The sequence below is a fragment of the Archocentrus centrarchus genome, chromosome 8 (assembly GCF_007364275.1).
Source record: "Archocentrus centrarchus isolate MPI-CPG fArcCen1 chromosome 8, fArcCen1, whole genome shotgun sequence".
Classification (NCBI taxonomy): Eukaryota; Metazoa; Chordata; class Actinopteri; order Cichliformes; family Cichlidae; genus Archocentrus; species Archocentrus centrarchus.
The window spans coordinates 12,699,837-12,725,509 of NC_044353.1; the positions used below are offsets into that span (position 1 = coordinate 12,699,837).

The following is a 25,673-nucleotide window of genomic DNA, read 5'->3' on the forward strand; positions in this document are numbered from 1 at the left end:
CATATCTGTAAAACATAGAAATATATAGACAAATAACCCAGGCACAGGGGGCCACAAGCCAGTGTAGTCCTACTGCCAGCCCCAAGCCTGGATCAATGGCAAGGGTTGTGTGAGTAAGAGTATATGGCATGAAATCTTGGTTAAATCAAACATACAGATCATAAAGAATGAGATTTCCATACCAGAACTGGAAACTGTGCTACTGTTGGTTGAAGACAAGGGTGGGGGGCATGTTGAAAATGGAGGTGGCAGGCAGGAAGAAGACCTCAGAAGAGATTCATGGATGTAGTGAAGGAGGACATGCAGTGGGCTGGCGTGACAGACGAGGATGCCAGGATTGGATGAGATGGAGGCAGATGATCTGATAGAACTGATAGTCACAAGTATGAAATAAAACACATACAAACCCATTTCTATGGCTAATATGAACAGGAGGAAAGACATGCAAAGACAACAAATTGGCCCCAAAACTGGTTGTTGATGGAAACACGGAATTCCCGGTGTCCGTATATCATTAGCTGTAACCACACAGACCATTAAATGTAGCTGCTCTGGGCATTTTAAATATATGGGGAATTATGTTTGTGTACCTGTGTGGCATTTCATCTTTCAAATCTCTATATTACACATACGAGACCAGCTGACCAGATACCACATAATGAAGTCAGGCGCATTTTATCTATTCACACACACACACACACACACACACACACACACACACACACACACACACACACACACACACACACACACACACACACACACACACACACACACACACACTAATTGAGTCAGGTCAGATTTTAGTCACAGGGTTACTCAGCACAAAAGTTAAGCCATGACACTGGGAACAGTGCCACACACACACACACACACTTACACACAACCAGTCTTAACATAACTCACAATTTTCCTATTAGGATCAGCAGAGGGAGCTTTGTGTGTAGTGTGTGTGGGTGTGTGTGTGTGTGGTAGAGATGTCACCCAAGTGACGGGGAAAGAGGAAGTAAGCTGTTTATAGAAAAAAAAAAAAAAAGATGGGTGTGTCCAGGATATGAAGTTAACAAGCTCAGTGTGAAGAAAATGACGCGCAGTTGGAAACAAAGTGTTTGTGGATTTTATTTGAGCTTATGAATTGTGAATAGTTATTGTACAACACTGGCATTCAATTTGTTTAAGAGACACTCAATCATATTTCACTCGATCACTGTGTTTTGTTTTATTTTACTTGTGTAGAGAAGTTGTTTGGCTGAGCTGTCTCCGATGTGGTGTTATTAAAAAGAACGACAGAGCAGAGCGTGTGTTTATAGATACACTTCCAAAAACAGAATGACGTCCATTCTCTCAGTTTTGATTTGACCTCAATGATTCTTCTGCCTCAGATCGTGCTTCTTCACTTTTTCAAACTCCTCCACCTCCTCCTCTTTCTTCCTTCTCTTATGAAATTCTCACTTGCTACAGACATGAAAGGTCATCCCCTTGGAGACTGTCATAACCTGCACCCAGTTGGCTTCTGTTTCTGGACATTGGCAGAGATGTGTTTCACATTTAAATTTGGTAAACACAATGTGTCTCACACATTTTTGCCTTTCTTTAGGTTCCTTCAGCACTCACAGAAAAAGGCTTGTTTGTTTAATTCATCAATGCAATGGAAATGCAAAGTAACCCACTCCCACATTCAGATCAAACACAGGGCTATGCAAAACAGGTGCACAGCATCATAAGGATTGCATTGTGTACGTGTACATAAATGACTGCAGATGTTGCCCAAGGGATGACACATGCAAATAAATTTTGTCACTAGACCAAGCCATATTTAATTAATAGTGTATTTTGAAGTGATGCATGCTGGTCATTAGATGAGACAACATGCGGCTTAAGTTGGGTCACACTCATTGTGTGGGGAAATTAAAAAAATAATAAAAATTCTCTCTTTATGTGCAAGAACCACTCCCTGTTACTGCCAACTCCTTTTGTTGGCCTGGGGATGCAGACAGCTACACACTTCCTCTGGTATGCGTGAAGTCTCCATTCACTATTCTCATTGACGAATGAGAATAGTGAATGGAGACTTGACTCCAGTCTTTACACACGCCCCCTTTCTTTATGTTTTGCTAGGAAAATGGGAAATAGATGCAGTGATTTATTGAAACATGAAAAAATAAAACAGAGTTTGTACAATTGTAACAAGCTTGAAAGTCAATATTTATTCTTCAACACAACCTGAACTCTCTGAGGCAGCTTTCTTTAAGTAGTCTTCAGGAACACTTCTCCAGGCTTCTTGAAGGACATTCAAAGCTCTTCTTTGGATGTTTCTGCCTTTTTTTTCTGTTCTCCATCAAGATGATCCCACACTGCTTCAATAATGTTGAGGTCCGGGCTCTGCGGAGGCCAATCCATGACTGATAGTGCTCCATTGTGTGTTTTTCAATCCAGGTATGATTTTTACTGCATTGGCAGTGTGTTTGTACTTTTCTGTGTTGATAATTCCATCAATTTTAACAAGATCTCCAACACCATTGCCTGAAAGCTCCAAACCATGACAGAGCCTCCACTGTGTTTTACAGATGGCTGTAGACGCTCACTCTCCTGACCTACTCAGCATGTATTAATGAAGACTTGAACCAGACATTTCAAATCTGTGTGGAGTTTGCATGTTCTCTGTGTAACAGTGGTATTTCTCTGGGTACTCCGGTTTCCTCCCACAGTCCAAAGACATGCAGTTACTGGGGTTAGGTTCATTGGTGATTCTAAATTGCCCATAGGTGTGAATGTGAGTGTGAATGGTTGTCTGTGTCTCTGTGTTGGTCCTGCGACAGGCTGGCGACCTTGTACAGGGTGTACCCTGCCTCTCGCCCTTTGTCAGCTGGGATAGGCTCCAGCCCCCCTGCAACCCTGAACAGGATAAGTGGAAGAGAATGGATGGATGGATTACAAATTTTGATTCATCACTCCATCAATCTGTTACTACAGATTTTCAGTCCAGTTCTTGTGTAATGTGGCATACTTCGGCCTTTTCTTCGTTTCCCTTCCTTAAGAATGGTTTCTTAAAAGCCACCCTTCATTGTAGATATTTCTTTTAGGCCTGCCATTTCTTTTGTCCTTCATCTGTCGAGTTTCCTCAGATCTTTCAATCCAAGTTTTTGGCTAATAGCTCTTTGGGAATCACCTTGTTGATACAATAATAATAATAATAATAATCCTTTCAAACGGTGTCATATTTAGCATTTTTTCAGATATTCAACTAAAGAAATGCCAACAAATGTGTTTTTGTGACAGGCTCATGTAACAAAGTGCCAAACGCTGTCAGTTTTTTTGACAAATGTGTTAATTTTCAAACATTACTGTTTAAGTCAAATCTACAACTACTCAACTACTGCACAGAAGATCTTTCCCTCTGTACTTTTTGCACACCTGCCACAGTTCTTTCCACATCATACTTGTCACATCCATGAAACAAGCAAAACACATGTTGCATGCAGAGAAATATGCCGCATGAAGATACTGTAAGCAACAGCAGCATACTGTATGTATGGGCAATTTGTAGTGGGATAAGAATTTCAGATACTCCTTGTGGTTATTTTGGTCAGGCTGCAGCCAGAGGAAACCCAGACATAGACTCTGTGTCCATGCCTCCACCCCCCAGCCTCTATTTCACCCGCCAACAACTCAAACCACTGACCACATGTACCCCCTCGCTCCCAGGACCAAACGAATCAAATGGTCCCCCCCCCCCCTGCCAGGCCCCAAACAAACTCACAAGCCTGCCATGGCATCTGCTTTGTGATCATGAGTAAACAAAAGTAATCAGAGAGGTCAGTAAATTAGGGACTTTTGTGCAGCACTCACTTTGGGTCTGTTAAGCAGAAGACTGTGTAATCTTTGTGTGTGTAAATGAGAGACGCTGTAACACGACCTCACCTTTGACCTGCAACCTCCATCACAGCGCAGGGGGAGAGAGAGCAGTTAGAAGCTCTAACAGGGGTCATGCTCACTGATGGGAAGCTGGGTCGCGTCCTTGCTCGATTACAGCTGTCACTGCCTCAGCAGAATATCACAGGATAACCACTGTTATCTCTGTCTCTCTAGGTTCGTATGTGTGTCTGAGCACTTGTAATGATAATAAGAATATTTTTGTTCCAAGGAAGGGAAGCCAGTTGTGAATGCCTGTGTGTGTTTGCCCTTGCATGCGATAGTGTTTACATAAAGGAAGGAAGATTAGCTTGGCCAGTGGCCTATTTCTGGCCACACAATGTTGGACATGAGAGCTTCCCACTTCATTCATGTACACACGATGAGCAATCCGTTTGTGAACACAAATGAAAAATGTAATATCTGCTGTTTGCTGATTGCGTTTTTACTCTGACATCAGGAAATGTGCACACTAACGAACACGGCTGTGTTATTTCATGCTATTTTTAGACTTTCAGACTTCAAATTTGCTTTCCATCAGTCCAGAGGCACAAAGGCCAAGTGCAGAGAAAACAGTTTATTCAACAAATGATCAGCAAGTAACTGTAAGAAAACAAGAATGACATGCATATTTTCTATATATGAACATCAGACTTGCACACATTTAATGAGCAGTTCACTGGATTTCTCCCTTATTGGATTTTGTGTTACTATTGCCACAACAAGTTCCTTAAAATCCATCCATCCCTGCCTCGCCTTCTAATCTCACCATGACCACAAAATATTTGTTTTGCTAATATTTAGGTGATTAGACAATGTGTCCACTGTGCACATGCCAGCAACTGTGAATTTGCATGTGTGTATTTTTTTTGTGTTCATCAGCTCAGAAAGAAATTGCTGCTATATCATGGTGACTAATTACAGATCTTCAGTATCGGCCTTCTTATCAAAGTAACTCTTGTGCCAGTGATTGTTTCCTTGTTCATTTGTGGGGTTTGTGTTTGTGTGTGCGTTTGTAAGCTGCGAACCTTATACTGCCTAAATTATGCAGTCGCTCCTCTTGGTTTCTTCATTTTCTGTTTTGTGTGTACTGTTTTTAGGCTTTCTGTGTCTAAAGTGCTGCGCCTCCTGTGGCCAGGCTCTTACGCAAATGAATGGAAATCTGGGGATGCAAATCCAATGGAAAGTAGTATATTTTATTTTGTGTGTGTGTGTGTAAACCATCTTTTGGCTTTACCAGATTGGCCTGGTTACATCAGCTGACCAGGGTGGGGCGAGAAAATGGAAATAATAGAAGGAAAAGTAATGACAGGTGTTTACCTGCTGAATTTTTTCTCTTGCTTTATGCTGTAACATTACAACTAACATGGGCTGACGATAGAAGCATAAAGATAATTCTCAATCAGTCAATCAGAATCTTTATTGTCATTGTACACAGAAGTTGCACAACGAAATTTAAAATGCATTCCTTTTAGGTGCCTCAGACAATAAATAATAAAATAATAAAAATATGAGTGATAAAAATGATTACTAAAATACAGTGCACAATAGTAAATTAAGATGAATCTAGCCCCAATACACACACCAACGCACGCACACAGTCAGCACTACCACCCCACATCACTGTCCAAACCACACAGAGTTCAGTTCAATGATAGCCCTGGCATAAAAGCTGTTCCTCAGTCTGTTTGTTCTGGCCTTCATTGTCCTGAAACGTCTGCCTGATGGCAGTAGCTGAAACAAGGAGTGTCCAGGGTGTGAGGGGTCCTGGAGGATGTTCTGTGCCCTCCTCTGGCAGCGGGCATTGAACAGTTCCTGGAGGGAGGGCAGGGGACAGCCTATGATCTTTTGAGCCGTGTTGATGATTCGCTGGAGTGTTTTCCTGTCTGCTGCTGTGCAGCTGTTGAACCACACGCACAGACAGTAGGTCAGGATGCTCTCTACACAGCAACGGTAGAAGGACACCAGCAGATTCTGGGTCAGATAGTTGCTCCTAAGAACCCTCAGGAAATGCAGTCTCTGTTGGGCCTTCCTGTAAATGCTGGTCGTATTGATACTCCAGGTCAAATCATCCTGCAGATGTACTCCCAGGAACCTAAAATCTGAAACCAGCTCCACTTCATCCCCCTCAATGAACAGAGGTTGAATGACATGTGTTGTCCTCCTAAAGTCTACTACCATCTCCTTTGTCTTAGTGGTGTTCAGGATCAAGTTATTCTCACTGCACCACCTTGACAGCCGCTGCACCTCGTCCCGGTATGCTGACTCATCCCCGCCTGATATGAGCCCCACCACAGTGGTGTCATCCGCAAACTTAATGATGCAGTTACTGGCATGTATGGAGGTGCAGTCATGTGTGTAGAGGGTGAAGAGTAGGGGACTCAGCACACAGCCCTGTGGAGAGCCGGTGCTGAGGCTGATGGCTGAAGAGAGGTGGGGACCTACTCTTACCCTCTGGGAACGGTCTGTCAGGAAGTCCTTGATCCAAAGACAGGTGGAGCGTGGTATCCCCAGATCTGACAGTTTAGTCACCAGTCTGCCAGGAAGGATGGTGTTAAACGCCGAGCTGAAGTCCACAAAGAGCAGCCGAGCGTAGTTCCCCCCCTGCTCCAGGTGAGAGAAGGCAGAGTGGAGGGCCGTGGCAATGGCGTCCTCTGTGGACCGGTTGGCTCTGTAGGCAAACTGGTGGGGGTCTAGTCTGGGAGAGAGACTGGAGATGACGTGAGCCCGGACAAGCTTTTCAAAGCACTTCATAACAATTGGTGTTAGTGCTACTGGCCTGTAGTCATTCAAACCTCTGATAGTGTTCTTCTTGGGGATGGGGACGATAATGGAGGACTTCAGGCAGGAAGGGACAGCAGCCTGGCTCAGGGACTGGTTGGCGATGAGTTTGGACTGGTTGGCTGGTAAAAATACCAGCCAGCTGAGCCGCACAGACCTTCAGTATCCGTCCAGAGACACCATCGGGCCCCACAGCTTTCCTGGGGTTCACAGTTTCCAGCATACGCCTCACCTCTTGCTCTTGCAGCCTGAGGATGCTGCTGCTGCCTGCTGAGGGATGTTGGATGGCTGTCTCTGATTGCTGTACCTCAAAGCGTGCAAAGAAGCTGTTCAGCTCCTCTGCCAGATTGATGTTACGCTGATCAACTAACAGGCTGGGTTTGTAGTTCAAAATATGCCGAACCCCTTGCCACACCTGCCTGACACAAATATGACTGTCGCTTTCTATTATGTCTCTAAAACTGTGCCCCCCCCCAAAGGACCCTCCTCTTTTGATTTGAAACACTCCTCATGGATGGCGCCTTTGACTTCCAAAATAGGATCTCCAACCTGGATGCATTTGTGTCTTTCTTTGTTGTCCATGGCAAACACTGCATAAGTATGAGTATTAATTTATACTCCCAAATAAAAAATATTCTGCCACAAGGATACTCCTGTCATACCTTTTTTGTCAAAAAAGGTCTGGATGACACACATCTTCATCAAACTAAAACTGAAACACGTTTGATTGTTCAGGCACTACAATCTAAAAGGGAACATATTTTTGAATCATTCTAAAAGTGTGAGCAGTTGTTTTGAATGTATCTGCATCAGTGTCAACACTGCCTGAGCCTCTCCTCCGTCCACCAGAGGAGAGGAAGGGAGGGAAGAGAGAGGTGAAGAAAACAACCTGAGTGCCAGCATTGTTCCACAATCACATCTTTCTGACTTGCTTTCTTTCTCAATGTATAATCTTCTGCATATTTTTTTTTTCCTCACCAATAATATTGCTTCTCTCCAGCACTATCTTCTAACTCACGCCTTTGTGTATTTTTTCCTGTCTTGTTCCGTCTGCCTCCTGCTGATTGCTTAGAGTAGCAGGAGTGAACGTGGATACACAGACACACACTCATACACACTGAGAGAAACAGGAACATGAGAGGTGGGGGTGCTTCCTGTCTGGCTGGAGATCGCGGCAGTTCTTTTCGCCTGTGTGTGTGTGTGTGTGTGTGTGTGTGTGTAGCATGCTTCTAGGTGGTTGAAGTGCTGCAGAATAAAAGTCAGGCGGGTGGGAGGATTTCAGTTTTAATGGTCACACATAACATAAATGTCTGGACTGTGAACGCTCATCTTTCACAGCATATTAATGTAATTAAGATCAGAATACAGATTTCAGGAAGGCAGCTTTGGATGACTTGTTCTTAAGTAAAGTACAATTTTTAAAGGAGTATTTGAGTCTCTTCCAGTTTAAAGTTTCGACTACTTTTTGATATCATTGACAATGTTATCAGTAAAGTGGAAAGACAGATTTGGACATTTGGGCCTCTGGAACATGAGCAGAAATATTAGCAGCGCATAATTAACAGTGCCCTTCACAGTGTGGGCTGGGTGTGTCTTGTTGCTAAAATGAAACAGTGTAGTGTAGTGTGCTAGTTTTTGTGAGCAGACTGCTCTTAAAGCAATGGGTTCACAGTCATATGCATTTGAATAATTATATAACTGGAAGTTAATTAAGGTGGGTTTTTTTTATTTTTTAAGACAATTCAGGCTAGTGGTGGTGCTGAAGTGGTGTAGATACTTTCTTGGCACACTTTGGGCCCTTTAAGCATCATTTAAACCCCACAGCCTACCTGAGTAGTGTTGCTGACCATCTCCATCCCGTTATGACCATGGCTGCTCTCAGCAGGATAACACAACATGTCAAAAAGCTCAAATCATCTCCAACTGGTTTCTTGAACATGATGATGAGTTCACTGTACTCAAATGGCCTCCACGGTCACCAGATCTCAATCCAGTAAAACATTGCTGCGATGTGGTGAAGCAGGAGATTCACGTCACGGATGTGCAGCTGACCAGGCAGCTCAGCAGCTGTGTGATGCTATCGTGTCAAATATGGACCAAAACCTCCGAGGAATGTTTCCAGCACCTTGTTGAATCTATTCCACAAAGAATTACGGCAGCTCTGCAGGCAAAAGGGGTCCAAGCCGGTACTAGCAAGGTGTACCTAACAAAGTGTCCGGTGAGTTTATGTCCTCACACTGAATTTGATTTCAGCAACACTTTCAAAAAAGTTGAGCTGTGCATGTCTCTTGTGTTACTGCATCACCTCTTCTGGAGGAGAACGAGAGCAGTTGCTGTGGTTTTGAAAGCAAAATGTTTTCCAATTTTTGTGCAATATAGAATTTCAAATCCTCAGCACTCTGAGGCCTGATTTGTCATGTTTTTTTCATTTCATAATGCTCCAGGTCTGAACTGCATGCAGGCCAATTTTGCACCAGGACTCTTATTAGAGAGCCACACTGCTGTGTGCAGAATATGGTTTGGCATCGTCTTGCTGAAAGAAAGAAAAAAAAAAAGGTCTGTTGGGAAAACATTATCTAGCAGCACATGTTACTCCACTAACCTCTGTATATCATTCATTATTAATGATGCTTTCATTAATAAAGTTATCCCTGCCATGTGCGCTAACTCTCTGACAGACCATTACAGATACTGGCTTTGGAACTGCATGCTGATAACAAGCTAAGTGGCCCATGTTTAAATGTCAGATTTTGGCTGGTCAGACTACAGGAAAGTTTTCTTTTGCAACTTGATCCAATAAAACCGAGCCCGGACAAAACAATGTCGTTTCTGGATGGTTAAGATTTAACCTGCATTTGTGGCTGAAGGTATTCTCAGTTAAAGCTTTGAAATTATTTGCAAATCTTCACAAATAATTTTACACATCTCAACTTTTTGCAAACAGCAGAGCAATAAGAGAAACCAAAAGTCTATTTCTGCTTCAGGTGAGATATTATGCTTTACTAAAATCCCTTACTGCAGGGTTTTGGGTGGAGATGGGTTTTTACCTTTTTGTTTCCACCTATAGGTCTACAACAATAGTAGGCTACTGATATTTGCCTACAGTGACATAGTTGTGTGTGTATTTGAATGAATAAGCCTCTAATTTTTGTGGTATGGCCAATGGACACCCAACACCTAGCAGAGAGGTTAAACCAGTTCCCGCTCCTGGTATAGGGGTCAGACACCTGAGGGGCTAAAGAGGATGGGATTGCTTTGTTGTTTAAGCAGGCACAGGCTCTGGATGTGTGCGTGTATGTGTTTGTTTGCTGTCCATGAGTGTGATGTTGAAATGAATGGCCGTTCACCAGGCTTAAACAAAGCTGGCAGACAAAATAATAAAAAATATTGAAAGAAAACAAAACAAATCCCAGAATAGTTTTTAAATTGATTTCTTATGATTATTGATGTGAACTAGCAAAGAATCCGATAAGGGGAAAAAAAGCAATGACAGCAAATCAGGGATAGTCCATTGTATTAAATGTTGGAATGTGGCACCATCAGCTCAACATACGGATTCCATCCATTCCTATTCTCTCCTTCACAACACATCATGTGTGCATTCTTAAAAATGTGCGTATATTATGCAATTTTTCTTGTGCAGAACAAGCGTGGTCCAGTGTTTTCTTTGTCCACGGTAACCTGCTTCTCACATAGCAACACGCCCGGGGCATCCTGAGCCGTTTTAAAGGAATCTTAGCAGCTTTCCTGCCCGGCCTTGCCCCTGCCTGCTGTAAAAACATGCAGACACAGAAGAGTCAAGAAAGATCACCATAATTAGTTTCCTCTAAACCTCTTGAATTGTCGGGTTTTAATCTTATCAACATTTGAATTTCATCAGGACATCCTGAAAACACATTCTGGTCAATGAAAATCTTACATTGTCTGGGCATCAGCTTTGAAGCTTTATTTAAACAGGCTATTGGCGCGATACCTCTGAGCTCCATTTCCTCCTATTATTTTACATCAGCGGGCCTCTTGAACACGGCAGCCCAGAGCCATGTGTCTGGCTGGCATAACATTGTGAATGTGATGCTTAATATCAGCCTTTTTTTTTTTTTGCATTCATGGTCATTCTTGGACTGGCAGCAGTCACGTGTTGCGGCTGCCAGGAAAATGCAAGGAATTAGGGCTGCACGATGAGTTTGGACAATGCCCTCTTCATTACCTCGTGCTTGTCTTTACCAACTGTTTCCTCATGACCACAGGAAAGAATTCCACCTCGTCACGGCGGTCACACCAGCCAGGGAGGCAAGGGGAGACGAAGATGTCCTGAGGTCACAATGTCAGCTTGGCCGGGTATAAAAGTGGCATCGAGAGTGTGAATTCCTGTTGATTTTTGAGCTGTCATTTATTTGCACATGGCAAATCTTGATAGGAGAGTTGTTTGCCGACTCAGCCCCACAGACTAGGCGTCTTTAGAGATGAGCGTGACATTGTATAAATGGCCTCAGTGGGCGTTTATGCAATGTCACACCCATCAATGCAAACACTTATACGGGAAGAATGGTGTAAATAAGACAAAATGTTAATGTATTTCTTATTATTCATATTAGCTGTACTTCTTGATGGCTTTTTAGCACATTACCCCTTTCAAGCATTTTTAAACAGATGCATTCTGTTGCCACACTATCAGCTTTGATATTCTGTCCCTCTTCGTGCAGTTACTTCATGCAGTCTTGTTATCACCGTGCTGATAAGTGGACATTGTTCATTTTGGGCGGCCTCTGTTTTCAGTAGAGGTGTAAAACCAAACCTTATATTTACCACGCAGCCTCAAGGCTTCATTATTTCACCTACACCTTTGCGAGACAGCATCACGCATAAACTGTCAGACTGTTGCAGAACCATTAAAACTACATCAGCTGCACATCATCCAACGATTCTTTTGTGTGATATAATAGAGTGGCAGAGTGATGCAAATGAAAACACAAGGATTACACTAGAACACCGTCTGCAGGAACTACCATAAAGAAAATGCAGCTTGCAGTGCACAGACACAGGGCGGGATTGTGATTGCAAAGCAGCGATGTTGAGAGGTTGAAGCGGGAGATCTCCTTTTTCTGTGCTTGCCTTTTCACGATTGCTCTGTGTGTGGATGTGAACCACGTGCCTTCCTAGAAGCGGTGTTTTAAATTTGTGGCAACAACTAAGAGAAGGAACTTTTAATTATAACAAGCTGTGGCAGCCAGCCAAGAAGGGAGCGCTATCCTCGGAAACCAGACTTTATGAGAAGAAAATCCAAATGCTGCCCACACCGGCCTCGGAGGTGAAGTCCAGAAATACCACAACAATGAAAAAGGAGTGTCTAAGGTGGATAAGAATACAAAGAAAAGAAAAATCCTGCAAACACAGTAAAGCAGCTGCTCCAACACTTTGACCTCTAACATGAAGGAAGGCTTCAAAAACTGCAAAATTATGGCAAACACTGTTTCTCCGCTCCTCTCCAGTTTTCAGTATTCCTTCTTCATTCCTTTGTCTTCTTCACTTTTCATCCCTTTTTATCTTTTTAATTTCCTTTTGTCTCCCTCTCCTCTCTCTGCTTCCGTTTGTTTGCGTTTCTCCCATTCAGTGTTCGCCATGTGAGGAAATAAAAACTTTCAAACTTCCTCCCATAACGATTTTTTTCATCCACACTATTTTCTTTTTTTTTTTTTGTTTCCCTCGCCTGGCCCCAAATTCCTGTCACCAATCATCTACACGCACGCGCGCGCGCGCGCACACACAGACCTCCCAGTATACTGAGTCCAAACCACACCCAGCTCCAGGTCTCCCTCCCACGCGCGCTCTCGACGACCGGGACGGCGGACCGTGCATTTGTACTTTTTTTGGGTTACTAGTGAAGGAGACAGCTGCTGTTTTCTCACGTTGGAGGTTGTTTCTTGCAAATATTATCCAGAGAGACTTGTTTCCTACTTGGTCCAAACTCGGTGAGTGAATTGTTCTTTCCTCCTAACTTTTATTTTAACTTCAGTTTGCGCTTAAATACCAAACGGAACTTTTCTATGTGGGATTTGTGGCATCACTCAGTGACTTTTGAGCCTGTCTAGGTGACAGCGGTCTTAATAAATTAATAAATGAAATTAACACACACAAACACACACAAACACACACACACACACACACACACATATATATATATATATATATATATATATATATATATATATATATATATATATATATATATATATATATATATATATATATATATTATAGTACGCCGTTTGCTATCTGTTACAGAGGTTAAGGGTCTCTTACTGCCGTGTTTTGCCCTGTGGGTATTTTTACACAGATTGTAACTCAGCTCCAAGTCCAGACGTTGGAAATAAAAGGGACGTTGCCAGCGACTTTGAGCTCCGTGTGCGAGTAAAACGTATTTTTTTCTGAGTCCAGTGAAAGAAAGTTCAGCGTACTGAGAAAGGCGATAAAGTTTATTATTTCTTTTCTTTTCCCCCCGTTTTTTCAATGGACGCTGGAAATATGCGCCTGTGTGCTTAAAGATCAGGCTGTCTAAAACATGCCACGGAAGTTGCTGTGACTGTAGTCATGTGGACTAGAGTATACATATTGATTATAATATTTTTCAGGTTCCACCTAAATACAAACCACACACTGTAATGCCTTTGTCGCTGTCTTTTAGTGTTTGATGGGGTAGCTGATCTCTCCTCTTCACGATTGCCGCCCTCTTGTGGATAAAAACAACAGCAGGCTGTGTTTGTCCAGCTTTTAGTGGTTAGAGGAGATTTATAAAGTCCAGCTACTGTACACACAAGAAGTAAAAGTAACTGGAAAGACATACTGACACGATAAGGGAAGGCTGCAATAATGTGGACAGTGTGTTGCCTGCTTGCTCTTAGCATGCAATTATATAGAGTTGCACAGACTGCACGGTGTGGGCAGAGCTAACTGAAGAAGATGGGATGAAATACCTGAATTTGGACCCTTTCAAGTTGTAACATGCTCCTGGAAATTGGAAGTGAGACATGAGAGTGTTATTTGCTCCAGCCTCAGTGCTGTTGTAGTATAGATCAAAGTACAATCACAGTACACCATATTTTTTAGTAGAAATCTGGTTTCTATTTGTCCATATGACATACGGGGAACATAAAAACAATCATGTGAACAAGTGTGTTACGTGAGACAGCTGAATGAACAGGCTGCTTTTTTGATGGGTGCCATCATCCTGCTATATTAAATGTAGTGTGTTTTAGTCCCACCAGGGTTTGGATGTTTAATTCCTGCAGACCAGGGTTATAATAGTTTTGGATTTTACATTATAGTTTAGTTTTAGTTAGTTTTTACTTTTTTTTCTCTAATTCAGTTAGTTTTAATTAGTTTTCAGAGTGGTTTTGCTCGTTTTTATTAGTTTTTATTTTTGGTTTCATGCTTAGTTTTAGTTAGTTTCAGTATTAGTTTTAGTATTTTCATACCTGATCAGGTGCAAGATTCAAGGCGCAAAAGTGACTATTGTGTAATGAAAACTTGACAAAAGATACAGTTTAAAGAAATATAGTCAACAACCAACTGTTCACAAGACATGCTAAATTTGTGTAATATTAAGGACACACATGAACATCAACAGGGAGAAACAAAGAAAAACATGAACTCCCAAACTCAATAAATTCTACAATAAACTCCACAATAAACTTCAGCATCAGTGCAGCAGATTAATAACGCCTACATGTGGTGTTAAACAAAAACAAACTCTTTGAAGGAGTCAAAGCTCAAATCCAGCTGCATCCTGATGTTCTCACCACCTGAAGCTGCTTCTGTTTTGGAGCTAGCTTGGTTAGATGCTCGCTAATTAAACCTGCAGGGTCTTTGCGGCCTCTGTACACAACCTACAGAAGTTGCCGACCTCATGTCCGCATTTATGCTTGTGTAGCTGGATTGTGTGTGTTAATTACCTTGTGGTCGTGTGCAGGTGTTTGTACTCAAAGAACCTCCATACGGGACTCGGCAGACCGCAGCCATTACTTTGCGGACCAGCGCGGTGAGCGCACGCACATGCGCACTCACACAGTTGTCCTGTGGCGCTCCCAGCTTAAACTCGGAGAGCGGAAACAATGATTTCATATCAATCCACAAGGCTTAAAAAAACCCCCAAAAAAACAAGTAAATGAAAGTAAGTTTATCGATTATTTCAGTTAGTTTTAGTTAGTTTTGTAAACTCACAATTCAGTTTTAATTAGTTATCGTTTTTTCCTTTTAATTATAGTTTTTATTTATTTCAGTTAACGACAATGTTTTTTCAATTTCAGTTTTCGTTATTTCGTTCGTTTTCGTTAACTATAATAACCCTGCTGCAGACTAACTCCTGAAACATTTTCCTTCTTGCTCTTATGTTTTTTGACACGAGGCAGAGAGCCACTGTTAATCTGAAAACACTTCCCCTCATACTGAATGTGGCACGAGGAAAGAGATGCTGATATATGATGGGAGGGGAATTAGACAGCAGGCTTATGGAGAGATGTTAAGTGTTGCTGACAGATGAAAGCTATTAGGGAACAAGTGTGAAGTGACTGACACGAGAGGAGAAAAGGAAGACCATGATAAATAGATGGGGATGGAGATGTGAGTGGAGGTCTCCTTTTCATCTCTCTGTCAGGTGTTACCCCCACCTTGCTCTCTCTTTCTCTCTCTGTCATGTGGAAGTTATTACTCAGCACTGTCACATTAGGAATGTGTGAAGACAGACACGTATACACACACACACACACACCCCTTAGTGTGTGAAAGAATTTCTGTGTCAAAGGACGGTCTAACAGGAGAACAGTTGCATATTTGGGTGCAGATTTTTTTTTTTTAGGCTTTTTTGTAACCATGTAGACTTCATTGTGTTAAGCAAAATCTGCCCTTCTCTGTAACTCAGTAAAACTTGATATCATGTTTTATTTGCAGTAAATGTGCAATGCAGAAGTATGAATTATGAGGCCTGTGTTTCCAGTAGTCTAACTTTTTCTATTCTATTTGTGACAAGAGTCTTTTTGTCCGTTTGACATCATTGGTATGCATTCACAGACAAATAACATGTGTCCAAATTCAGTTCATATTCACATAAACCACCTTAGTCACTAGATGGTTACTGAAGTTGCTCGTAACTGTTGAACTGGACTATAAGCAGTTTCATAGACTGCACTGTACACTCTTTTAATATTTAGTATAGATGGTAAGTAAAGCCAGTCAGCCCAGAAGACCACAGTTATCATCAGTCACTGTATTGCATTGCCCAAATGCAATACAGTGAATTTCCTCAACCACTCTTATTGGCAAGAATTCCAAATCTAATGTTGTGTTGTGCATTTAAAGCTAGTTTCTGAAAGATGATGCCAGATTGTCTCCTCAACACAGACTTTCAAAGTCTCATCATAACATGCATGACTTAAAAGCCTTTAAATGTCTCTAAAATGCGACAGTGCTATTGACCCACTACATGGTATACAGTATGAATGCAGTATGAAGTGTTTTCCCAGCCAATGACTGCAAAGGTATTGTAAAGTTGTGTCGTGTGGTTGTTCTTTTTTTGCTCAGCTGCACTGCTAGCTTGTTTCAGAGTGTACATGCAGGCAGCATCGTGTCTAAAAAGGCCTCTTGTAGATGCTTAGTGCTTGATTTCTGCCATCTGTCCAGGGAAGGTGTGCCTTTTGCATTTTCTCTCTTAAAAAAAAAAAAAGCCAGGGCTTGGCTGGAATATTGTGTACTTTCAGATTTTGTTCCCTTTACTATAACTGAATGTGATATACTTACCTAAATACAACACTTAGCATTATGACCAATTCTTAAACACTGAAAATGAGTCTTAATTTAACAAGGAGATATAGTTCTTCATTAACAAATGCTTCTTAATCATTAGCTTAAGCTGCTATGACTGCATATATAAAGCAAAAGAGTATTCAAGACTAAAGGTGGGTAAGGGGCCAGAGGGCTCCACTGGAAGTCTTCTTGCCTTTTTCTCTTTTTTCCTCAATCAGATTTTCCGAGAGAGAGAGAGAGAGAGAGAGAGAGAGAGAGAGAGAGAGAGAGGGAGAGAGAGAGAGAGAGAGAGAGAGAGAGAGAGAGAGAGAGAGAGAGAGAGAGGGAGAATGGGACAGTGAGAGAGGCGGGGGAGTGAGATGCAGAGGCCCAGTTAAGTCTGTGGCTTTGTGTTTTATGAAAAGAGCAAAAAAAAAAAAAAAAAAAAAGACATTAAAAGTCAGCATTTTCCACCAGACAAGGGAATCAGTCGACATGAGCAGACACATACATATACACACTTGCACTCTTCCACTGACTGAGTCCCCCAGTCTCCTATTATAAGGCTGAGTGGAGAGGAGGAATGGCTTCATTTGTGGTGTTTGTCAGCGTGTGTGCATCTGTGTGACAGGGAAGGTGGCTGGAGTTATCTGTCTTTGTGTTTTCTGTGTAGCCGGTTGCACTTAATAATATGCCAGAGTTTCCTAAAGTCAAACACAAAGGGAACTGCTACAGCTTGTACAAATAAAACACAGGATAATATGCTTACAGTAAAATGACCTGAGCTATGATGCTGCTGATGTGGAGAAAAAAGCTCTGCTTGGCTTTTTGTCCTTTTTTTTTTTTTTTTTTTTTTTTCCAACTACAGACTTTCCGCGGTCATTTTTATGTGCTGAACAGATCTCATAAACCTAAAATCCTTGAAACCCTATAAACCCACTTTGAGTAGCTCTAAAAACATTAGCTGCACAGAGAAAACACAACAGTTTGCAAACTCCTGCCTTTTCCTACTTCTTTAGGTTGTCCTTTAGCAGCAGTAAAGCTCTCTTTCCTCTTTTCTGAACATCACATCTTAGTCCAGATTCCATTTATTAGTGAAATCAACTCCTTCTAGTGACTGACACCTCACAGCTGAGTTATGTCTTAGGCCTTAGGGCATGACAATCTGTGCAGCATCAATGTGATGCATACCAGAGAAGCAGGCAGGACTAATGCAGGCAGCATGTATGTGGATGTGTGCTCTCTGTGTGTGTCTGTGTGGCAGCTGTTGCCTGATGTCAGAGGTGAGGGAATTCACACTCTACTATCAATACTTGAGGGAAACCCATGGAAAGCTGTTAGGGTCCCTGGGAGTGCAGGGTTCCCATTTAGGCTACTGTGTGGGTGTGTTTGTAGTACGTGTAGTTTTTATTTAATTACACTCATGATAATCAGGATATGGCAGTCAAAGTGATGAATATCTATACAGTGCAAGCACTCACAAACACAAAAGGACACTTCACACAAACAGGTTTATTATGTGCTGTTTTGTGTGTGTGTGTGTGTGTGTGTGAGTTACTCAGTGCACAAATCTTTGCGGTTTTGCATTCTGTATATGGGTGCGTACATTAAAGTCTGTACGTGAGTACTGTATGCGCCTCTAGGCTCATGTTTTTGTTTTTCTGCTTTCCCTCCATTTCCCTCCAATTGGGTTCCCTTCCTTTTTTCTCTGTTCCCTCCCTCCACCCTTGCTGCTCCTCCTCTTCCTCCTCTCTTCACTGAGATGAGAAGGCAGCTGCAGACAGAAAGAAGATCCAGATGTGTGTGCGTGTGTGCGTGCATGTGCAAGTCTAGGGGATTATTTGCCACTCCAAAGAATGTCCCTGCAGGTCAGATTAGGCTCAAAGAGATCCTTTGCTGTGGATGTGAATTAAATTGTCTCCCTTTTTACTTTGGCCAACCTGTTTCCCGACTTCTTTTTGTCTGTGCTTCCCCTGTTGTGCTAGCATTTTTCTGTAAAGTCAAAACTAAGATCTGATTTCCAGAGACACATTTATTATAAGGTGTTATAGATGGTTTTCTGTGAATATAGAGAGCTCTGGAAAAGCCAAAGCCAGATCTCCTACAAGCAGTTTTCTGGCTCAAAAACTAGGTTTGAGTCTCACATTTCTATCCAGTGTAACCTGTCATCACACACATCCTTAAGAAAACTGTGCTTTATGTTGTTAGGCGTAATTTAAGCTGTAAACTATAAATACTGCATACAGTGTTGTGTCTTTAATTACTTTTTTTATGGACTCTTGTGTTTTGTATTATAATTTAGTAAGCTGCCCTTCAAGCACCTACTTTTGCACATAAGGTGTCACATATAAACACGCAGAGAACCAAACGACCATATAAAACCAAACATCACAGGCTTTTGTTGCTGCACAGCGTTTATGCTGAGAATAAATATTTTGCAGGCTCACGTGCAGCACCATTTTCACTTCCATTTGTGTGACGTTTGTATTTTTTTTTCTTACAACTTCAGGTCTCAGTTTAAATGAGTCTTGCCAAGCCTTTGTCTTCTTCCCTTTAATTCTCAGAACAGTATCATGATGATCCTTTGGCTAGAAAAGCCTTTACTGTTTACAGTCTCGTTGGAAACCTAAACCCTATGCTATTACATGACTTTTGTTGTTTTCCCTGCTTCCTTTTTTACTATCTACCGCCTGGTGCCCCCTTCCCCCTACTCAGACAGGGAGGACCTATCCTTTGGCACATCACACAACCACATACTCGCACACAAAAACGGTGGCCTGCTTCCTGTTGGCGGGGAGAGACTGTTTTTACTGTGACTCCATTTTGGCGGGGAAGACTAATTCCTCTGGCTGTGTGTGTGTGTGTGTGGGTGTGTAGGTGTGTGTGTGTGTGTCCACACTCACATGCTTTTAAATATGTTTGCTTCTCTGCCTTGTCAGCTTCTAAACCTTCAGTGGGAGGCACTTCCAAAATCAAAATCATATGTTTAGTTTTATGTGCGTTATCTCCACGGCGTTTACAGGCTGAGTTTGATGTACTGTACAGAGCAGATGTTAGTCATTGTGTGCTTCAGATATGTAGTCCTAACTGTGCAGACAAATTACATTATGAAGTGACATTTAAAGCTGTGCTGTAAAAGTGCATTTCTGAGAGATAAATTGTAGATTTTGTAATGCGAGCGTTTGCAGCTGAAGAGCTGAAAAATGCTGACAAGGCATTTTTGTCCTGAGCAAAACTCTACCCTGGATTAACTAACACATGGTTTTCTGGGCATGCCTTTTTTTTTTAATGGAATCCATATTTTTATTGACTCTGAGGAAATTGTGGATTATATAAATAAAAACAAAGGAAAACAACGGGCAAAATAAATAAATAAATAAATAAAAAGCATGCGTGACCTTGCAAGAAGAGCAACAAAATAACTCATGTCAAATGACTCCTTGTTCAGACACAAACACATCTTATCCGAACAGATACACCCACTTGTTATGACTGTCAGCAGTGATTTGTGAAACCGTACTCTTCTGGACATTTACTTTGTATCATAATGCCACAAAGGCTGAGGTCACAGTGTAAAAAACACAGGAATAAGCTGCTGTTTGAACATGCACACTGAGTGCCCTTGGTTCATTTTAAATATGTAAATTTTATGTAAATGTATCCATGACCGTGTGTCTTGATTCACCTGCATTTTCTTTGCAAAATTTTTAAAATTCGACATGTTGAACAAAGCACAGATTAAAAAAAAAAAAAATAGTTTACTGCTGAGTCCTCGCTGCCATCAAGTCTGAATAGAGGCCTTTAATCACTGCAAAGTATACACCAAACTCCCACACATTGTAAATGTGTATATATACTATAGCCACTCTTTTTTTTTTTTTTTTTTTAAAACACACATATACATGATTTGCTGTACAAACACACAAGATGTATATTTTCTTTAATTTAAGGGAAGACTTTGAGGCTGTCTGTTTCCTTGACAGCTGTTTGGACATGATGTAACATCAGTTACAGCTCATATACATAGCTTAAGGCTGCAATGATGCTGCATCTACATTGCATATTCAAAATTGTTTTAAAAACAATCCTGTCAGCGGTATTCGGGTCACATATACCGCATTTGTAAAATACGCTCTTATCTGAACACCATAAAAATTAGAGCCCAACCGATATATTGGCATTCCCAATATTAGTTATTTTCCGTTATATCTATATCAACATTTAGCCGATAAATGAAAATTTAAAAAGTAAAGAAGAGATGGGAGAAACAGTGTTGGTGTTGCATAGTTTGTCCACCACTCTGCAGCTTCCCTGTTGGCAACATGCATTTGGAACGCTGGAAACACAGCAAAATATTGGCCAATAAATTGGATTTTTAAGTCACCAAATATTGATATTGGTTAAAAATCCTGTATTGGTCGGGATTTAGTCCTTCCATTTTCTTCCGCTTATCTGGGACTGGGTCAAGGGGAGGGTTGGGGTATAGTGTTGCCTGTGTGTGCTTGATGATAGTCTAATTGAGAGAAAAATAGGTGTGTTTTTTTTTTTTTTCCTTTTCCCATTAACTCATTTATTAAATTCATGTTTTAACAGATGTGAGTGACTCCTGACTATCAGTCTGCAACCCCGCCTGTGTGACTGCCGGCATAAACATACAGAAGCGTTTCCACCAAAAGCAGCAGCATACGTTCTGCAAACTGTCAGCCGCTCGGAGAAACAAACAGCGAGGCAAACAACCTGCAGGGTATTTAACCAGTTTGACCAACAGGCACCAAAAAGCCGAGAGAAGTTAGTCACACTGAAGGGCAGCCATGTTGATCATCTTAGCCTTCATCATCCTCTTTCATCTAGCTGCAGCCATTCTGCTCTTTGTTGCCACCATTCACAATGTGAGTACAAACTGAAAATCGACACACTTTGCACACAAAGCATGCCACCTTTTTTTTTTATTTTTTTTTTATTTTAAACAATCCACACGTCCATCCCTGATGTAGGCATGGTGGGTGGTATCAGCACCTGGCCGTGACGTAATCTACAGTGACTTGTGGTACACCTGTAACTCCACCTGCAACCCGATTGAGAACAGTCACACTAAAGATGCAGGTAGGACAGTGTGCTTATTTCCTATATGTGTGTAAATGTGTGTCTTTATATGTAACACCCCCCTTACTTCTCCCTCCTCAGCTTATCTGCAGGCAGTCCAGGCTACCATGATCCTTGCCACCATTTTATGTTGCGTCAGTTTCTTCGTCTTCATCCTACAGCTCTTCAGAATCAAACAGGGAGAGCGATTCATTTTCACAGCCATTATCCAGATCTTGGCCTGTATGTAAAACACATCTGACTTTTAATGTTTTAGTCCAACTTATATTCGCTGTCTCTGTGTGTGATTTCAATACTTCTCCTCGTCTTTTCTCTCGTCTCCCAGCTGTATGCGTGATGATTGCGGCGTCCATATACACGGCCGAGAACGCCAGCTTCCATGTGGTTGGACTCAAGAATGGCTCATACGGCTCCTCTTATATTGTGGCATGGATCAGCTTCCCTATGACTCTGATCAGCGGCCTCATGTACCTGGTGCTCAAGAAACGCAAATAGACGCGATAGGCTTTAAATAAACAATATTCAAATTCTAAAAATGGGAACTTGAACATATGTGAGTACAAACAAACAATTTTCCTCATCAAAAAATTCTCTTTTTAACCCTTATTTTTATTTTTTTATTGGAATCTGCTTCAAATTCTGCATAGTTTCAACTCAAAAGTGCAAATCTAGACTATTGACAAGAAAACATTTAACAACACTTTTTTTTTTGTCCATCTTACTCCTGACCTTGTTCTTGATGGTACATTGTTCTTACTGAATGTGGCAAAGATGGCTCTTGGTGCACAGTCCTTTTTTCTCCCCTTCTTTTATGTATGGTAGGCACTACGATATGTTTCTGGAATCATCTAAGGCGAGAAGTTCACTCTGATTCGTATCCTTACCTTTGCCAGCATGGCACACTGTGTTGGTTAGCTCCATTTACATAATGTCAAATCATCTCGATGCAAATGCACACCACAGGTGCCTTTGCTGCATTCATCACCCAGCCACTGCTCTGCATAGTCGAGGCTCCGGAGGATCCTTGCTGCATTTTGTGAGAACTTACCTTCACTGTCCTCCTTTTCCCTCAGCAAAAACACAGGATGTGAGCTCTGCTCCAACACACTGATTTATCTCCCCCTGTTGTGCCGCTGTCTCCTGCTTTCTACCAACTCCAGTCATAGGACTGTTTCAAGCAAAAGGATAATAGCTGAAGAAAAAGGTTGGGAGTCTGACTGGGAGATATTGCCTGGACTTTCTAAAGGCTCGTTTTTTTTTTATTTTTTAAATCTTTTTTGTGAAGCTTTACTCAACAGACTTTACTTTGTACATTTTTGCTGTGTATGTATAGTTGAGGTTAGACTTAAATGATAAAATTATATAATAAAAGACAAATAAACATATTAACCACAGCATTAGAAGTATAGTGAAGAAGTAGTTTGAGATACATGTAGGATTTTAACCTGTTATGTTCTTATGTTACTACTTGTGTTTTAATGGTTAGAAAGGAACCAATGATTTGCTGTGATGTTTGGGATTTCAAATGACAACATAGAAATGTGTAAACTTGAAAGAAGAATGAACATTTCTTTGTTATTATTACGCTTGTTTTGTTCACAGCTTCGCTGAAGCTATTTATTGTTTAAAACCACTGTTTTTTATTAGATTTTAGCATCGTGTGACTGCCGATGGATGAAGTAATTGCCACATTTTTCCCTGTTTGGTCCATTCCTGGAACATTTCTAACATTTCTAAGCACCTACATGTGCTCCAGCATTTAATAATTAGTTGGGTGTTATAACTGCCACCAATTCCTGTCATTATTTTTGAAAGAATTGCATTTGTATTTGTTATTGTGATATTTGTGGGTATTGGTTTTAGGGTAAAGCAGTTTGCAAAACCAGCATGGGCATCAGTTTGATTTCTTCCAAGGTGCACTGCGTTGAATTTAAAAAAAAAAATAAAATTATTAGAAATGTTGATTATTAAGCTTAAGGATTAAGCTTGGACCACAGGTCCTTGTAACTCACTAGCTCACGATGATGAAGATTCAGGGAAAAGGCGTGAAATTGAAGTGATTTTGCTCTGCTATCTCAAGTCGATACTTGAAAAATGAACAAAACAGCACGTTAAAGGCCAAGATTACCATCTTATTCATACGTTTTGTCACATTGTCATCGTTAGTGTTTCACTTAGTTAAAAAATCTCTTGTGATTGAATGCTTTTCTTAAAAAAAGTTTGTGAATGTTGATTCTAGTTTAGTTATGAGGTAATATTTTGTTTTGTTTTTATTAAACCAATATTTAATTTTAAATAAATCAACATTTTAAACACGGCATCTGTCCAAAGTGATGGCTCACCTCTAAATTAAACTAACATATGTTCCCTGTGGAATATATTCCCATTTATTCATCTAGATTGTTTTGGTGGGAGTGTCCCTCTGTCTTCTCAAATCGGCTCGTGACCCCAACAGCCCCAAACAAGGTGTTTTTCTTTTTAGAAATCATGACCCAGGTACACACACAAAAAATATATATTTGTAACAAGATTTCTGGCCTTTTTTTTTTTTGAGTGACTGGGGGATTTTAAGCAATTTTTAGCACCACAAAGCAAGTGCCATCTGGTTTTTATTCTTTTTTACAGAAACGCAGACATTTCTATTGCAGATAACTCCAAAACTGAGCAACTCATACCAAAACAATCTTTATGGATCAATGGCTCAAAACCAAAATTGAAATGGAATTTGTCTTTGAGGTGAACTGTCTCTTTCAGTTCAGGTGTAAATATCCAACATAAAACACATTATTATTATTATTATTAATATACTTTTTCTGTAGTGTGTTTTATACCCATGTAGATGTCATCTGTACAAATATCCTTAAAGCCATACAGGCAGAAAATAATCAGTTGTTGAAGCCAAAACTGTATTTATGGGGATTTTTTTTTCTTTTCTTTTTGCATCTGAAATATTTCTGTGTAATGAAGTATTAAATCCACATTCATTGATAGTCTCATGTTGCTCTGTAATGTTGTGTAAATGTATATTTTACTGATACTTTTAAATTTCAAGTTCCTGCTTTTTCAAGGCTCATCTGCTTGTATTGTTTTTGAGGCGAATTAAATTGCAACATACTATTTATTTTGTCCTCTGTTGCAGCATTAATGGCAGCTTCAGTCATTTGTTAGCATTTGCTGTCATCATGTATTCGCATCATCAGACTGAATGTTTTGTCTGCCGTCGGCACCCAGTGGACCGGCAGGAAACTACATGGTGTGTACAAGGTCATCTACTTTAATCTCAGAGCAACGCTTTGGTCAAACATCCAGTAGATTCAGGAACAAATACCCAGCCCCTCCCCCATGAATTTATCGGTGCTTATTTCCCTTTTACCCTTCAAAATAAAGCATTTGAAGAAATAAAATGTCTTTGTACCTGATCTGTTACTGAGTATCAATGTGTGCTTGCGTGCCAGCTTCCTGTAGAAAAGATCAACTTTTTTTTTTTTTACTGTTTTCCTTGCTGTGCACTGCTATTGCTTTCCGCCTTTTAGACTTTATGGTCAGCTTTCATGGGAACTACACATGAAAGATATTTTCCTTATTTATGCAACCCTCTGCATTGTTTATCACATCGCTCACTTGTGTTTTGAAGAGGTCAGATAAACTTTTGATAAGTGTGATGACAAAAATTTTGTCTGAAGGTCTGTCAGCAGTTTGGCTCATTTTGAAGACCTCTAATGCAACACCCACTGGTAGATGGTTATGATGATGAGATAAGAAATACTTCATTTATTTCATATTAGGGAAATTCTTTTGTTACATCAGTAAACTTATATTCTATATCTGTCCTTGTGGCAGTTAACAGTTATGGAGAAAAACGTTTGATTCAGGGTTAGATTTTGTTTTGAAAGGGCTGTGAATGACAGCCACTGTATTTTGCCCCAATTAATCTATTAATAGTCGCAAAATTGCACAGTCAAAAGATGGATGGACTTCAAACACTTTGAACATGTCTATCAAGTATTCCACTGCATCAGAGCTCAGGAATACAAATGCACAAACAACTTGAATCAATCTTCTGAGCTTCTCATGAATCGTTGATATTTGATACATTTTTTAAT

At 40.8% G+C, this 25,673-nt stretch overlaps 1 protein-coding gene across 2 annotated transcripts; it reads left to right on the forward strand.

The window, feature by feature from the left end:
* The first annotated feature begins 12,523 nt into the window (after window positions 1-12,523).
* emp2 (epithelial membrane protein 2) lies at window positions 12,524-23,455 on the forward strand. 2 transcript variants are annotated; one of them, XR_004020330.1, is made up of 6 exons: window positions 12,524-12,662; window positions 21,061-21,356; window positions 21,462-21,570; window positions 21,652-21,792; window positions 21,896-22,123; window positions 22,644-23,455. XR_004020330.1 is itself a non-coding variant. In XM_030736661.1 (5 exons), exons 2-5 carry the CDS (start codon window positions 21,279-21,281, stop codon window positions 22,063-22,065), a joined length of 498 nt encoding a protein of 165 aa, XP_030592521.1. In that variant the 5' UTR covers window positions 12,524-12,662; window positions 21,061-21,278; the 3' UTR covers window positions 22,066-23,455. The 2 variants fall into 2 exon arrangements, 1 of the variants encoding a protein (XP_030592521.1); XM_030736661.1 differs by having other exon boundaries at window positions 21,896-23,455.
* The last annotated feature ends 2,218 nt before the right edge of the window (window positions 23,456-25,673 follow it).

Excerpts from the sequence above, each read along its gene's own strand:
- emp2 (XM_030736661.1), top strand. The coding sequence starts at position 21,279 with ATGTTGATCATCTTAGCCTTCATCATCCTCTTTCATCTAGCTGCAGCC. Across the intron at positions 21,571-21,651 it reads CAGTCACACTAAAGATGCAG|CTTATCTGCAGGCAGTCCAG; the intron begins GTAGGACAGTGT and ends CTCCCTCCTCAG. Across the intron at positions 21,793-21,895 it reads CATTATCCAGATCTTGGCCT|CTGTATGCGTGATGATTGCG; the intron begins GTATGTAAAACA and ends CTCGTCTCCCAG.